At 28.3% G+C, this 16924-nt stretch overlaps 1 protein-coding gene across 2 annotated transcripts in view; it reads left to right on the forward strand.

Moving 5' to 3' along the window:
* The window catches only part of LOC111678110 (protein-tyrosine sulfotransferase), a 66709-nt gene that overhangs the window by 36240 nt on the left and 13545 nt on the right, over nt 1-16924 (forward strand). For both annotated transcript variants that reach the window (XR_002762580.2, XM_023439365.2), the window contains exons 5-6: nt 2414-2550; nt 5706-5904. Coding sequence is in view for 1 of the 2 variants with exons in the window: in XM_023439365.2 (XP_023295133.2) it covers nt 2414-2550; nt 5706-5904 (336 nt within the window). In the remaining variant the exon portion in view is untranslated. The remainder of the gene's footprint in view (nt 1-2413; nt 2551-5705; nt 5905-16924) is intronic.

Here is a 16924-nt window from a genome sequence, read left to right on the forward strand (position 1 = left end):
CGAAAAATTCTTAACACACGTTTTTCATTACATTTTTCAACCAAAGTATTATTTGATTTTTTTTTTTGATCAAGTTACCTTTGAAAAACATGACAGTTATTATGTGTAATGTCAATTATATTAATTTTTTTGTTAATCTGATTAAAATGAGTGACCAGAAAAAAGTGCGTACTGAAATTATTAAATATTTTCAACTCAACCCAACTTGGTCTTACAAAAAGTTGGCCAAGCATACAAAGGTCTGCCGTCAAACTGTTTCCAATGTTATTAAACAGTAACGGGAGAACTTGTCAGTTGATAGAAAACCTGGTTCAGGTAGAAGGAATGGTCCACATGATGTTTCTAAAGCCAAAAAATAGAACGCATTTTCAAAAGAGCTCCCAACACATCCGGTAGAAAAGCAGCTCGGTTAGCTCAGTGCTCGGACTATTTGGTACGAAAAGTTAAAGCTAATGCAGGTTTAAAAACAAACAAGGCTCAAAAAGTTCCTGACAGGAACGCTGCTAAAAATTTAGAGGCCAAAAACAGAGCACGGAAATTTAAGTCAAGTTTTATAAAAAAATATTCTTGCTGCATAATGGATGACGATTCTGGCAGATTTTTCGCAACTTCCAGGTCAAAAGTTTTATGTTGCTGATGCTCGAGGGAATGTTGAAGAAAAGTTTAGGACCCAAAAGCAGACAAAATTTCCCAGAAAGTTCTTGGTATGGCAAGCAATATGCAGTTGCGGCAAAAGAAGCCAATCATTTGTTACAACGGGCTCTATAAATACCGAAATTTACATCAAGGAATGTTTACAAAAAAGGCTGCTTCCATTCAAAAGACTTCATAATGTGTCCACTTATTTTTGGCCTGACTTGGCATCCTGTCACTATGGTAAACAAGCCCTTGAGTGGTACAAGAACAATAATGTGGTATTTGTACCAAGAGAGACAAATCCTCCAAACTGCCCGGAGCTAAGGCCAGTGGAGAGATATTGGGCTCTTGTTAAAAGAGAATTGAAGAGTACAAAAAAGGTGTCCAAAAGTGTGGTAGATTTTAAACGGAGATGGACTACATGTTCGAGCAAAGTGACAGAAAGCACTATAAAAACGTTAATGGAAGGGTTTCCGAAAAGGGTTCAAAATTTCATCACTAGTGATTAAAACTATAAAAATATTTTTTTTGTAAATTGTAATAATAATTTGAATCAAATAAAAAAAAATAAAGCTGTAAGTTTAGTGGTTTCGTTTTTATAAACATATATGTATATTAAGAATTTTTCGATCTCACTCCTTATATTTTATTAGAACTTTCAACAAACGTATAATTTATTCCACCATTTCATTATTCCAATTGTATTTTTTAAATACACAGTGCTGAATAAATAATATTCTACATGGTAGGGTTCTATTGTTGAAACGAAAAGTCGACTTTTTGCATTTTATGAAAAGTCGATTTTTCGACTTTTTTCATTTAATTAAAAGTCGACTTTTAGACTTTTCTACTATAAGTATTTTATAAATAGTCGACTTTTTCCGAATTTATGACTATTTTCGACTTTTTCCGACTATTTTAGAGTATTTGACTTTTTTCCACTTTTTTAAAATTTTGACTTGTTTCTACAATTTTCCAGTTTTCGACTTATCGACTTTTCGACCATTATTAACAAATCGACTTTTCGACTTTTTTCACAGACGATAGTCGAGTTATCGACTTTTTGGAAAAAAAATAGTCGACTTTTTTCGACCGAAAGTTCGATTATTCGAAAGTCGATTTATAGAACCCTACTACATGGGAGACATTTTGGTAATTTTTTATTTGTTTTTTGATTGTTCTATTCTTGTATCTAGTTATTTGCATAACACTTTATTAATAAGACGTTATTAAAGTACTTCCATGTAATCAGAAAGTAGTTATTGAAAAGTATGTTAAGAGGTTAGTGGTTATAATTACAAGCCATTGCCAAGTTTTTGCAGGGTGGTTCTTTCTTTTGCAAATTTTGTCGTCTACTGTAGAAATAATAATTTATAATATTTATACGGATATAAATATGTTTTTCTGCTACCTGTTTGTGTACCGGATGTTAAAATTGTTTTTCCGTTTAATTGAATTCCGTTAAAAAAAAATTAAATTTTTAAAAACGTTTTTTATTAAATAAATTATATTTTTTCACTTTTTCTTTTATGGCACGCAGGAAATTAACATGAATAAATCGTATTATATGCTCATTTACGTTTTTTTAATATTTTGTGTCTTTTTCCTTTTTATAATTTATTAATTTCCATTTATTATACTAGCAGCAATACAGTTACATACTTATATGTATATACACATAGCATTTATAATCATTAATAATTTTAATTTTTCTTTAACACATACGTTTATTTAATAATTTATTTATACTATTTTCCTTTCTCTTGATTTTTTTAAGGTCTATTATGAACAATTGGTGTTACATCCGGAGGAATGGATGCGTAAAATATTGGATTTCCTTGATGTACCCTGGAATGATTCTGTTTTACATCATGAAGAATTTATCAATAAACCTGGTGGTGTTCCTCTCTCCAAGTAAGTTGCCATTAATTTGGTTTTTCTTTGTAGTCATCATTTAAATGGCTACAACATTCTTGTTGTTGTCACTGTTGCTGTTAATTTACAGTTCATTATTAATGTTGTCACTTACTTTGTTGAAAAAGGAGGATACGGAGATATTGTATCAGTGTTTGTATGTGTGTGTAAGTCTGTGTGATTTTGTTAAGGGAATAACTGTGTTTTTCAACATCTTGTTAATTGAGCAGATGTTGATTTGTGTTGACAGTTTTAGGCATCCGATAGCTTAAAACACCCATTAGATTTCACAAAGTTAAATGATAAATGAATATATTAGTTGAAAATGATAGCTAAGTAATATAATATCCAAACATTTACCTACAAACACACCACTAGCTACAAAATCAAGTTAAAAATAATCTTAACAGCTTCGGAATTTTCCATATGGTAAAGTTAAACATTATTTAAGATTTATACATTTAGTTACTTTAAAGACAGTATAAGGTCTAAACAAAAATATGTAAAAAACGTTTTTAACGAAAATCAAGTTGTATTTTTCAATTAAGTTAAGTTAATTTTTTTCTACAAGAAATATACATTAGCATTTTTTGATAAACATAAAAATTAGTTTCTCATAATTAATTAATTTAAGAAGAAACTAAAAGGAACCAAGAGGAAACATAAATATATTTTCAAAATGAATTATTTTTCATAAAGACAATTTTATGTTTATTTTTACCCCAATTCCGAAGTATTTAAGCAATTTGTTGATAAATAATACTTTTTTAGGGGTTAAACATGAAACGATCCTCATAAAATTTACTTAAAACAGCCGGACGGACAGACAGACAAATATGACTTAATCAGACTCACAAAGTGATTTTGAGCACGAAGTCGTAATACCCTCCCCACTATAGTGGTGGGAAGGGTATAAATATGCTTAAAAACTTTGCAATTATTGTGCGAAATTGATTTATGTCTGTATATCTATTAGATTCTTTTGTCAATTTTAACTTCGTTTAAGATCTTAAGACAATTACGCACATCAGTGAACCATTTCATTAAAAGCATTAAACTTTTATAATTGGTTTAAACAATAATAAAAAATATATTCTTTTCTACATTCAATAGATAATAGGGTGACAAAGTTAAATGTATTTTAATCAAGGAATCCAATAAAGTTTTAAATTCTTTCTTTTCCTTAAAAAGCTACAAATTAAGGTTAATATTTCTTCTATACTACCATTACCAACTAACAACAATTGAAATATGAAGAAAGAAAATTAAAATAAATTTTATTAATTTTACAATTTCCCTTTATTATGTGTTGTTTGTTTTGTGCTTTATTTTTTATATTTGTTATTTTTTTGTTATTGTTCCTTTTGCTGTGGATTATCCCTGTTGGTTTTAACTACCATCGTTGCTACTTATTCTTATGATGATGATGATGATGTTGCTTGATGATGGTCTACTTATACTGCTTCCAGAATGGTCTTAAAAAATTACACAAAGCTAAAAGTAAAACTAATTATTGAAGCTTTAGTGGTGCTAACAAAAACTAATTTCCGCCATAACTTTCAATTATATGTGTTTGTGAGTGCGTGTATGGGAGTGCAAGAGAGTGTATAATGTGCAAAGAAAAACAAACGTTAAACAACAGCAGGAGTTGCGGCCGTAGCAACAGCAACAGTAAAACATTAAAGAGCAAAATCGAAAGAACAAAAAAGCAACAAAAGATTAAAAGAAAACGTAAAATGTTAAATGTAAAAAGTCTGTCCAGTTGAATGGTCAATGAAAGAAAGTCAGAGTTTTTAATTTGTGATTTCTTCTAAATGGGAGCAGGTTTTGTTTTTTGTAGACCGTGAGAAGCTACTTCTATTTTATTTATTTAGATAGAAAGATAGATAGATAGATAGATAGATAGATAGATAGATAGATAGATAGATAGATAGATAGATAGATAGATAGATAGATAGATAGATAGATAGATAGATAGATAGATAGATAGATAGATAGATAGATAGATAGATAGATAGATAGATAGATAGATAGATAGATAGATAAATAAATAGTTAGTTAGTTAATTAGTTAATTAGTTAATTAGTTAATTAGTTAATTAGTTAATTAGTTAATTAGTTAATTAGTTAATTAGTTAATTAGTTAATTAGTTAATTAGTTAATTAGTTAATTAGTTAATTAGTTAATTAGTTAATTAGTTAATTAGTTAATTAGTTAATTAGTTAATTAGTTAATTAGTTAATTAGTTAATTAGTTAATTAGTTAATTAGTTAATTAGTTAATTAGTTAATTAGTTAATTAGTTAATTAGTTAATTAGTTAATTAGTTAATTAGTTAATTAGTTAATTAGTTAATTAGTTAATTAGTTAATTAGTTAATTAGTTAATTAGTTAATTAGTTAATTAGTTAATTAGTTAATTAGTTAATTAGTTAATTAGTTAATTAGTTAATTAGTTAATTAGTTAATTAGTTAATTAGTTAATTAGTTAATTAGTTAATTAGTTAATTAGTTAATTAGTTAATTAGTTAATTAGTTAATTAGTTAATTAGTTAATTAGTTAATTAGTTAATTAGTTAATTAGTTAATTAGTTAATTAGTTAATTAGTTAATTAGTTAATTAGTTAATTAGTTAATTAGTTAATTAGTTAATTAGTTAATTAGTTAGTTAGTTAGTTAGTTAGTTAGTTAGTTAGTTAGTTAGTTAGTTAGTTAGTTAGTTAATTAGTTAGTTAGTTAGGTAGTTAGTTACTTCTATCGGGTCTGATGCGCGCTCCTTACCCATTGCTTCAGTTGCAACTCGAACCCGCCACTTTCGGCCTACCAGACTAACCATTACAACGTTTTGTACATAGGAATTTCCTTTAAAGCTCTGGCTTAAAAACAAATGAGTAAAGTTTATTATTCATGTGTAAATGTGCAAATACAGTGCTCTTTTATATTGCTTAAACATTACTAGGAAAGTTAAAAGATTTGTATGCCCTATATAATCATTTAAAATGTCTTCTTTGTAAATTCATAAAAAAAGAAAAAAACACACACACCAAGAAATAAATACAAATTTAAAAATCCTGACAAAGCAATTAAGTTTGTCTGGTACAAACTTGTTCTCTTTACATTCATTAATTTATTTTCATTTTCTATTTTTATTTTACAGAGTTGAACGTTCATCGGACCAGGTAATTAAACCAGTTAACTTAGAGGCTCTCTCAAAATGGGTGGGAAATATACCCGAAGATGTCGTAAGGGATATGGCCGATATAGCACCAATGTTATCTGTACTGGGTTATGATCCCTTTGCAAATCCACCGGATTATGGTAAGCCAGATGCCTGGGTAGAAGATAATACATCTAAGGTATGTGCAGCTTAAAACATATATTTGTACGTCTCCTTGTATTTGTTCCATTTTGTGCTGCTCTGTTTTATTTGAGTTTTGTTTCTGTTCGTTTGTATTACAATTTTGCTTAAAATTCCCTCCCAATTTATCCTGCTGTTAATTTGATTGTTGTATGTGTATGTTGCCTTTTTAACATTATTATTTATACATATATATTTGTGTGTATGTTTGTGTGTCATTTGTGTTATTTATGTTACGTTGTAGTGAACGTTTTGGAGTTTTTAGTTGGTATTATATTTCCATTATGTTTCATTTAATTTTAGCTTTTGATTTTCTTACTTACAATGTTTGTTTGTGTTTGTATTCGAGTATTTGTAACACAACAAACTAGAAGAAAATTGGGGGAGAAACAGTTTTCACTACTAATTTTCTTAGATAGACAGATACACACAGGCTCTTGAGTTTATGGAAATAGAGAAACATATGTTTCTATATGATTACAGTAATAACATTATTACAAGAAAATTTTTATTTGTCACCACCATATTTTGGTTGTTTCATTATTTATGTGATTTATAATCACAGCATATAGATTTTGCTTTGATGTAATGATTACTATATTTAAGTAATTGTTTCCTTTAATCATAAAAATATTTGCTATAAACATATACTTGTTTGCTAGAGTCATAAATTTCAGCTGAAGCAAATGTTTCTCTAAGTGTATTTAACTTAAAGACATTAGATATTAGGAAATCTGTTGTACTACAGACTATACCCCACCCCCGTACCTCCTGCCATTGACGTATATCTGCCTTAATTCTTGTTGCTATTATCTTTGTGTATGTTGTTGTTTTTTTTTCATTCTCTCAATGAAAATGATACTCAATTATATTCATTTACGCTACTGACTACTATCAACTTGCTTTTTAACACTAATGAGTTTTGAAATACAGAAAAGACGATGTTGAGCAAGAGAAAAAAAGAACAAAGTGCTTTGTTCTACTAAAACAAAATAAAAATTGTGTTGAAAATTATTCTATAACTAAGTTAGTTGTCGTAAAAAAGTGTTTCAAATTTATCTTAATTTATATTTTGTAGATTTTAATCATTGTTGAAATATGTTTATCATTTCCTAAAAGCTCTAGTTTTTAATTAAATACTTTGCTTTTTTTTTTTGCTTAATGTTTCAAAGGACCAACAAAACCTGTTGCTTGAAGCATTAAGGAAACAGCAGTATACATATTTTCTTTTATGTGAACCAAAAGCAGGTATTTCGGTTATAAAATGTATGAAATCACTTTTATGTTGAACTAAATGTGAAATTAAAGTTACCTAATGTTTGCCATAAAAGGTACTTTTTATGGATTAAAATTATTAAATTACTTTTTGAGTTGTTTTTATTTCTTGACTAGTTTGCTTACTAATTTATAGCGTAGACATAGTCTATGGATGTATCTTTTGCCTAGTCTATGGACTAGTGTGCCTGATTTATATATATGACTAGCTTCTGGATTTAGTATGGAGGACTCTATTAACTAGTCTAGTACTAAACTATATACAAGCCTATGGATTAAAATGGAGTCTAGTCCACTGACTACTCTAATAAGATATTTATTGACTTTTTTCCAACTTATGTCTAGTCTTAGTTTATATATATGCACAGGTTTGTGGACTACTTAACTGCCTGTCTATGCGATTAACAGGTCTATGGACTTGATTATTCTGTGGACTAGTTTGCTAATTTATGGCCTAGACAAGACTAATTTTAGTTAAAAATTATTCTCCACACGAATTTTTATACCCTTCACCTACGTGAGAAGGATATATATAAGTTTGTCATTCCGTTTGTAATTTCTATAATATAGTTTTCCGACCCTATAAAGAATATATATTCTGGATCCTTATAGATAGCGGAGTCGATTAAGCCATGTCTGTCTGTCTGTTGAAATCAGTTTTTAGAGGTCCCCAGATATCGGCGAGATCCGAATCTTCAATAATTCAGTTAGACATGCTTTCGAGAAGAACGCTATTTAAAATCAGCAAAATCGGTCTATTAATAACGGAGATATGAGCAAAAATCCGAGACAACCTCTGAAAATTTCATCAAAAAAGCCACATTTTTTCATGCTTTGTTAAAAAAGCAACAACAACGCTGTGAATTGGATAAAGATGTACATGTGCGCGTGGATATGTATTTGGTTTTAATCAGCTGTGTATTTTTTTTGTATGTTTGGATGCTGTTCAGTTCTCACGAAGATAAGTGGATATAACGAGAACAAGGTGATAAAGCAGTAATATGTTGGTAATACAGCTCATATTTTTTTGCGGGTGGTAATGCAGTTTGACGGTGGTATTACAGTATAACGGTTAATATTTCCTTCTGCTACAGTTTATATTTGTTTGTGTGTATGTTATGTGTGCAGTGTGTGCAGAGATACAAAATAAATAAAAACTGTTTTTTAAAACATACTTGGTGAAGGGTATATAAGATTCGGCACAGCCGAATATAGAAATATTACTTGTTTATTTTTTATGAAATTATATTATATTATTTTGTAAATATTACGAAAAAAGAAGTTACGAAATTTATTTTCAGTGTATTCGATTGGTCTAAGCACTGTTCCTTTATATACTTTATATATTTTGGAAATTATAAATGAAATGACAATCATATATACAGCCTTTCATAAAGGATAAGGCTATAAAAAGTACTTTAACTGCGATATTTATTTTAAATGAACAATAGTACAAAATTTTCCCTGCCATATACAAAAAAAAAACTAATGCCAATTAAACCTTCTGTGGTATTTAAATATTAAAATAAACCTTAAAAAAAATCCTATCAAATACCAACAAAATTTATATACATAAATCCATAAACAAAAAAATCACAATTGTTTACCAATTAGTAAGCCTACCGCACACAATTTTACCACACACGAAACAAAAAAATATGGCCATTAATGCGTATGTTGGAAAACACCTGCTACTGAAGTAAAAATACCTGCCACAGTTCTATTTAATCATTGTATATTTTACTTTTTATCCACACACAACAACCACATTTCTAATTTTAACCCACATTCGTTTTAATTAAAATAGATTTGTTTTATTAAAATTTTTTTTTTGTAAAAATTTGTGAAAAAAAAACCTATGAAACAAAGTCTGCTTATGATTTTTAATTAAAAATTCTATATGGAATTTTATTAATATTGGCACAAAATATAATTTGTCATAATTATGAGAAAAAGAGAAAAATCAGCCATAATAATAAAAACTGAAAAAAATGTATGTATACATTAATAAGTTGCTGCTAATAAGGCTGATAATACAGATATAAAAAAAGTACATAAATCCACAATACCACTATAATATACGCAATTCACACAGATGCATACATACATACAACCATCCATGTGTATCAGCCGCATAAGCACCAACAATAACGTTATGAAATTGTTTTTTTTTTATATATATATGTATTGGTAGGTTGGCATACTTATTGTATGTAGTGCACAGTGGGCTATTAATATAAAAAATTCAAATAGTTTTTATTTTTTATTCTTGAGGGGATTATTTTCTAATTTGAAATCCGTAAGGACTATGTCCAATAAACAAATATGATATGAAGTATTTTGATTTCTCTGTAAACTATTCTTTTTATGAAAATTACGCTTAATGAGAAACTTGATGTTGTGATAATATGTACATCAATGCGTAAGAGTACCATTGAGAGTAGTTAATATTCATTGTGGATCTCCAGCGAAAAATTTGTGGAAATTGGAACTTCAGATTACTTATTATTCATTCTCATACCCAAATCATTTTGACATACTAGATTACTAGAAGTTTTAATAGGTATCTTCTTTTTTACACTCGTTATTGCCCTTCTTATAAAAAAACTACTTTTCATTGTTTAGCTGGAATTTGTTAAATATATTTACTAAACAAGAGGTTATAGAAAAAAAGCTCTACTAGAACTGAAGAAAAAACTATTGGTTCAGGCATAAAGGGATCCTAAACTTAAGAATATGCCAACTTTTGATGAGTCAATCGCTGGACTTTAGAAGATAAAGGAAAAGTAATATAAATAAAGTTATATAAAGAAAGAGCGAATATAATAGCTTTAAAGGGTAGGGAGCTCAAAGCAGTTGGGTGAGAGAATCCCATAAGACCTCTTGTAATAATGAAACAGTAGGCAGAACCACGAAGATCCCATGAGGTAACCCTGATGAGAGCAGGACGAAAAATCTCCTCAAAATGAGCAAGTCTGATAGTGACAGTATTTAGACTCTTGCTTTACGTAATGTTCACGCTCTGTTCCTTCTTTTCTCTTACTCTCTCCTAATCATGTACCAGCCAATTGGAGAATGTTACTCTTCTAAAAATTAAGCGAAACAGCGCTATTAAAGGTTACTAAAACGTTGTCTATCCCTTTTATTTACTCTTTTTTAATGTCCCTCTTCTTTACTTACCTGTTAAGAGGTAAAGTATTCTAGGAGCGATAATTTGGTTCATATATGTACTACTCATTAAAAAGTAATGTATGAAATAACTAATGTAACCACTTACATACTAACATATATCTACTACATATCGTTGTGTTTACATAAAAGTACTTCAATAAGTATTCTTAATAATGTGTTATATAATTACTTTTCTATTCTTTAGTCAGCTTCTGCTTGAAGATATAGAATCTTTATACGTTCTTTTACATTTACGGATTTCTTAATTACTTGTAAACATGTCACCATGTTAAAATAAAGCTATTGTGCAACAAAATTTTAGCATTTTAACCCCATATTTTTTGTAATTAAAGTTGTTGCTTTTTTAGTTTATTTAGTTTAATATAAATTCATTAAAAGGGACGTTAATTACAAATTGAACCAAGAAGTACTTTCCACAAAAACATTTATCTAAAATTCCATTAAACTTTACGAAAATGTAGTTGAATGAGTACCAAAAGGAAATATAAAAAATATTTCTTGTAAATTCAAATTAAAAAAATATAAAAATATGTAAATTTATATATTTTATTTCAATTTCATGTCTTTACGCCTTTTAAAAGAATACGAGAGTATAATTACCCAGCAAAAACTTGCATTGGAAAGTCATAAGTTAAAAAGCAAAAAATACGCTCTCATTACTTATTTTTACACATTTTAACACTGTGATGATATTGAATTCAAGTTCATAACATGCTCGCTTACAGATCACTACTTAAATAAGTAATTACTTTGTTTTAAAAACAATCCAAAATCGCTCACATAACTGTTTTTTATTGTGGGTCAAATAGTAGTTTTCATACAGAAACACCATTTACTTTCTTTGTGTGTGTGTGTGTGTGTATTGTTGAAATAGTTGCTAACGCGTGATTCAATAAATGTACAAATAAAACAGCAAAACTTAAAGTACTTACGTATTTGCTTATATGTAAGTCATTATAAAAGTATTTAAAATAATGAAGATGATAAGTAGTTGTCATTGAAAAGAAAGTGATTATATTAGTGCCAGCCATTACCCAGTTTTGATGGGTATCTAAAGTATATACCTTTCTGCTTATATGTAAGTTACAGAAACGTCACTTTCTTTCTGTGTGTGTGTGTGTGAAATTGAAGCTGTTGCTAGCGCATGATTTAATAAAATTTGCAAATAAAACGGCAAAACTCTAAATAAATTTCTATAGTAAGTCATTATAAGAGTAGTTAAAAGAAATTCAATTTGACCCACTGTGCATTTGTTAGTACGCTTTTGCCGTTTAACCATAAACACACACACAGATGCTTACAGAAATATAAATTTATGTGTGTATTTAAGGATATATAATAAGTATACTTACAATTTGTTAACTTAGTAGACAAAGTAACTAATTCCAACTTTTAAAACTGAATGATATTTGTGAAAGAAAACTAATCAGTTTTAAAATAGATTTAATCTTATAATATAATCAGATCATATGTACAAAACCAACTAAGTGATCTGTATGTATGTTTGTATATAAAAAATCACAAATATCAACCTTGAATTCTACGGACTTAATACATTTCACATTTCAACTAAATAGTTTTATTTCAAAAAAAGTATATGCTACAGTTAACAACAAAATAAATGTGTTCATTGGTATTCCCATAAAAAAAAAAGATTTAATAAAAAATAATCCCTCTCTAAAGGCATTTAAACCAGCACATAAACATATTCGCCACCATATTATTTGTATCTCTTATACGAATTTATTTCGAAAATAAATATAAATTAATATTTATTTGAAAGTATTTTTTGAACTCCAAATTGTTTGTATTATTATTGTTATTATAGGAAATTATCACCGAATACGAATGTATGAGTAAATAAATAAAAAAAAGTTTTTAGTTAGTATTCATATACACGCTGTAGATGATGGTAAATTAAAAACTTTTTCCAATGTCATTGTTTGCAATTTTAACAATTATCATAAATTTAAATTAATACCAAAGAGAAAAAATTAAACGAAATTTAATTATCTTAATACAAATATATTAAATCACAACCCGGCAACAAATGTACGGCTGAAGCAAATATGAAAAAAATTAAAATTGCCATCATTAAGCCAATTAGTTGGTTTTTGTGTTTTTTTTTTTTGCTGGCAACAAAAAAAAGAGAAACACTGACAGGTTAAAAGGGTTCAATTGATTTTTAATGTCTGCCTGGTTGCCTGATTTGAAGAGGAAAAACGTAAATCTCTTTGGTATGCTTATATGTACATAGTAATTATTTAATTTTTATATATTTTGGAAAATAACAAAATGTATCGTAAAAACAATTTGCTACCATAATAGTAGAAAATAATATGTGTCATGTGGTTGAAACATAAATTGTCATATTAAGGTTTTTATTACTTTATTATGTTGCGCCATAAACAATTTTATGTTGTAATATAAGGCAGCATTTTTTACGATTCTCCTTACTAGTTTTATTACATTTTCTTAATTTGTATCTATAAATTTAAGAAAATTTCCTAAAATGTTATTAGTTACTCGTTAAAGATTTTTCTTTAGCTTTTACTTAAAGTTTTAATAAATTGTTTACTTGGTAAGAGTTTTATTTACGTTTCATGCAACTGTATTATTGATTTAAAAAAATCCTAAGAAATTCTAAATTATATAAATCAAATTAGAATTCCTAGACTATGGAGATCGTGAGTTTGATTCCTACCAGAGCCTTTTGACAAAGAAATGCCCAATAGGCCCCTTACAACTCACAAACATAAATTAAGTATTTTTTTTTACCTTCTATGGAAGTGATGTTTATTGACTTCCAAAGAAGCGAAAAGAATCCAACTTCTTTTTTAATTTGAAGGTATATTTTGAAGGTATATTTTTTGAATTGGAAAAATTGTATCTATTTATATAAATATTTGTTTCATTCACAATCGGAGTTGTACAACTGTATCGTAGTATGTCATAATTTTTTTACTATTGATTTTTGAATTGGACAATTGTTTGAGGCAAATTAGTTGTATTATATATTCTAAACAAAACATAAAAATTATTTCCTGAGAATGATTTCAGATGAATTGAATTTGAAATCAAATAAAATGGACATCCGTCCTATAACAAACCTGTCATTTTCAATACTTTCATGGAGTAAATTCTAATTCTTTCTGCTTCTTTGGAAAATTTTTTTTATGTATGTGTGTTGTTGTTTGTTTATTATTCCTAACTATTCCTACATGAACATAAATCTCAATTTTTGTAGAAATGTTTAGAGTTTGTCTCAGAGTTTTACTCTAATTACTGTTATTTAAGGACCGATTTTTAAAAAGGCCTTCTCGCCGAATATATGTATATCTTATTGAATTGTTGAAGATTCAGATTTCGCAGATATCTGGAACCTTCTGAAAACTTATTTTAACAAAAACACGGACATCCCCCGGGGTCAAGTTACCTTGATGAATGGCCATATTCTGGTATTATTGCAACAACGAGAAAAAGAGTTGCTACCAGTACCTCAAGTCTACCGGGACTATATACTGGTGATATTATTTCACTCTTCAGACATTCCTTAAATTAATTTGACATGAGGTCGAAAGAGAGAATCTGGCTGGTTAGTTGAGGTTCATTCAGTATCGATGTAGTGTATGTGGTATAAAACCAAATTCGAGGGAGGAGTGAGTTGCGGATAAGTTCGGTTCTGTTGCGAATGACAACTGATACCCCGCAGAGGAGTGATTGTGGGATTAAGCGTTGAAAATGAGTTGGTGTCAAACATTTATGAAACAGGATGAATTAAGGAGTATACGGGTCTTGTCAGCCCGTATATCTAGAATCAATGTGTCGGATATTGTTCTCTATGAGTGTGTCGTATGAATGAGAAATGTGCTGGGTTGAAAGTTGATGTATGAAAGGTATCATATTTAAGTGATACCATTGAATTTTCCTTCCTTGCCTAGGTATGTTCTGAAAAAACTCTGTTCACACCAGATTTACCACAGTGTGTTCTCTGTGAGTAGGGACAAAGTCTTTGGCTTTCGTACTTCAGTCTACCGGCCTCTAGGTGCTGTTGCCGACTCAACTGAGGCCATCTGCGTGATTGTAAACGGAAGTAATGTTTTTGCATTTTGAAAGTAAAGCAACGGGGCAGCAATGGTCAAAGATTAGAAAGTTCAAGTACTTGAGCAAAGTGTACGTTTACTGTACCGGAAATTCCATATAAATAAATTGTCATCGGCGTCTAAGAAACACAATAAGGGGGAACATGAGTCGTCACAGAAGCTCACCCAGTGGTTGAAAAAGATCACCGTAAAAAAAAGCCCACACAATAGGAATTTTACGTAAAGCACTTCAACATATATTCATACACATGGTCAAGGAGACATTTAAAAATAAACTTAACTAAAAAGGGGATTGCAAAGATGGACATTGCTGAACCGACTTTCATACCTACAATGATTTACACATTGTATTTATACCCTAAATTAATATTTTAAAATTAGACATTAAGGAAATAATAAACAATTAGTTACTTCTAGCTGTTGAAAGCCTAGAGTTAACTGAAGAATACACGGAAAATGAAAACCTAAATAATTTGTTTGAATGAAATTGCTCTAAACATTTTAGTATTACTCACACACAGATTTATCAGTATTTATTCCTCAATTTTGTTTAACCACATATTCATATAACTCATTCAAAATTAAGCTTTAATACCACAAAAGTTTTTAAATTAATAATACCTTCTCACCTCAAAAGAAAACTTAATTATCCACCAAAACCACAAAGAATGTTTTTTTTAATACTTTCATTGCTAAATGTAACGCGTTTAAAGAAAAGGATATAATTTCAAACACATTTGCTTCAACCTGTTGTTGTTTTACACTCTAGTACCTCCAATATGTATTTTACACCCCCCATTATTCTTCAATTAAAATTGGCTTTGTTTTCATGTCTCCGAGACATGGGAAAAATAATTAAAGGAAGTTTACAACACTTTGTCGTACAACTGAACCGTAGATGATGAAAAAAAAAAACAGATGAAAAAATTCTAACTGTTTTTTGTTGTTATCTTTTTTCACAATTTTTCTTTTTATGAGAAAAACAAAAAGATTTTATTTTACAGTTTGTTTGTATTGTTTTTTTTAATAACAGATGTTAAATTTTTGTTTAATATTCTTGTACTTACATGTAAGTTCAGTTTATAGTGTTGCAAATAATACTATGTATACTACATGTTGTATGTAATTGTAAGTTAGTTGTTTTAGTATTGTTGTTTAGTTTTGCTTTCAACATATGGAGGAGTTAGTTGATGTTTTTCCTGTACAAGTGCAACAGTGCGTATGAGTATTATATATTAGTGTTGCATTTAACATGAACATGTGGTACAAATCACTTGAATAAAATGCTTACACATTTAATAATTCTAAATTTCAAAATTCATTACATGTTGTTAAAAACAACTGTTAGATCTTAGTTTTAAATATTTTTTAAAAATTTTCATATCTGTTTGTTATAAAAACTTTAAACTTTATATTCAATTCTCCAGTTCTATTTCTTTAATTTTAAGAAAAAAAAATCCTATGACTTTTTTCAATTGTTGCTTAGTGTTTTCAAATTTCAAATGGTTTGTCATTTTCAAAAACACCAACATATACATGCTTTAAAAGTCATACAAACATTTATACAAACTGTATTTCCGTTTCCTTTTAAAACATGTTTATTTGTTAACAGAAATCATATAAGTGTTGTAAATAAAGAAAAATCTTTATAAAACACATAATACATCAACACTAAAGTACGTGTAAAAAGGATGTGAAAAATCATTATTTGTTATTACTTTACCAACATACATATTAACAAAATAATAAAACAGACAGAGGGTATTTATTTTTTTTAATATTCTTTTAAAATGTTTAAGCTGCACACCTTTTGATTTTTTTATATATATTTTTTATATTATTTGTAATATTTAAGTTTTTTTAATGTATGTATATTTTTTAATATTTATTTTCATTTCATTTGCTTGAGAATTTTTTTCATATCTTTTTGCTTGCAAATATTTTTCATCATTCATTTATTCTCTTGCACGTTTTTTGGCATAATGCACAAACGATTTCATTTTATCACTATTTTATATTTCTCTAGCATATGTATTAGGATGGCTACAGTTTTGTGGGATTAAATAACAAGTTTATTATATTTTTAATACCAGTGACTGCACAGGAGACCCAAAATATCATGTCAACTCATAATACAAGTTCTGATGAATTTATTAATCATATATTTACTAATAATATGAATCTAAATGCTTCTTAAATACACCTTGTGCTAACTCGGGAAGAAAGCGGGCAATAGATAGATAGATAGATAGATAGATAGATAGATAGATAGATAGATAGATAGATAGATAGATAGATAGATAGATAGATAGATAGATAGATAGATAGATAGATAGATAGATAGATAGATAGATAGATAGATAGATAGATAGATAGATAGATAGATAGATAGATAGATAGATAGATAGATAGATAGATAGATAGATAGATAGATAGATAGATAGTTTT

This window comes from Lucilia cuprina, chromosome 3 (genome assembly GCF_022045245.1).
Source record: "Lucilia cuprina isolate Lc7/37 chromosome 3, ASM2204524v1, whole genome shotgun sequence".
In the NCBI taxonomy this organism is placed as follows: Eukaryota; Metazoa; Arthropoda; class Insecta; order Diptera; family Calliphoridae; genus Lucilia; species Lucilia cuprina.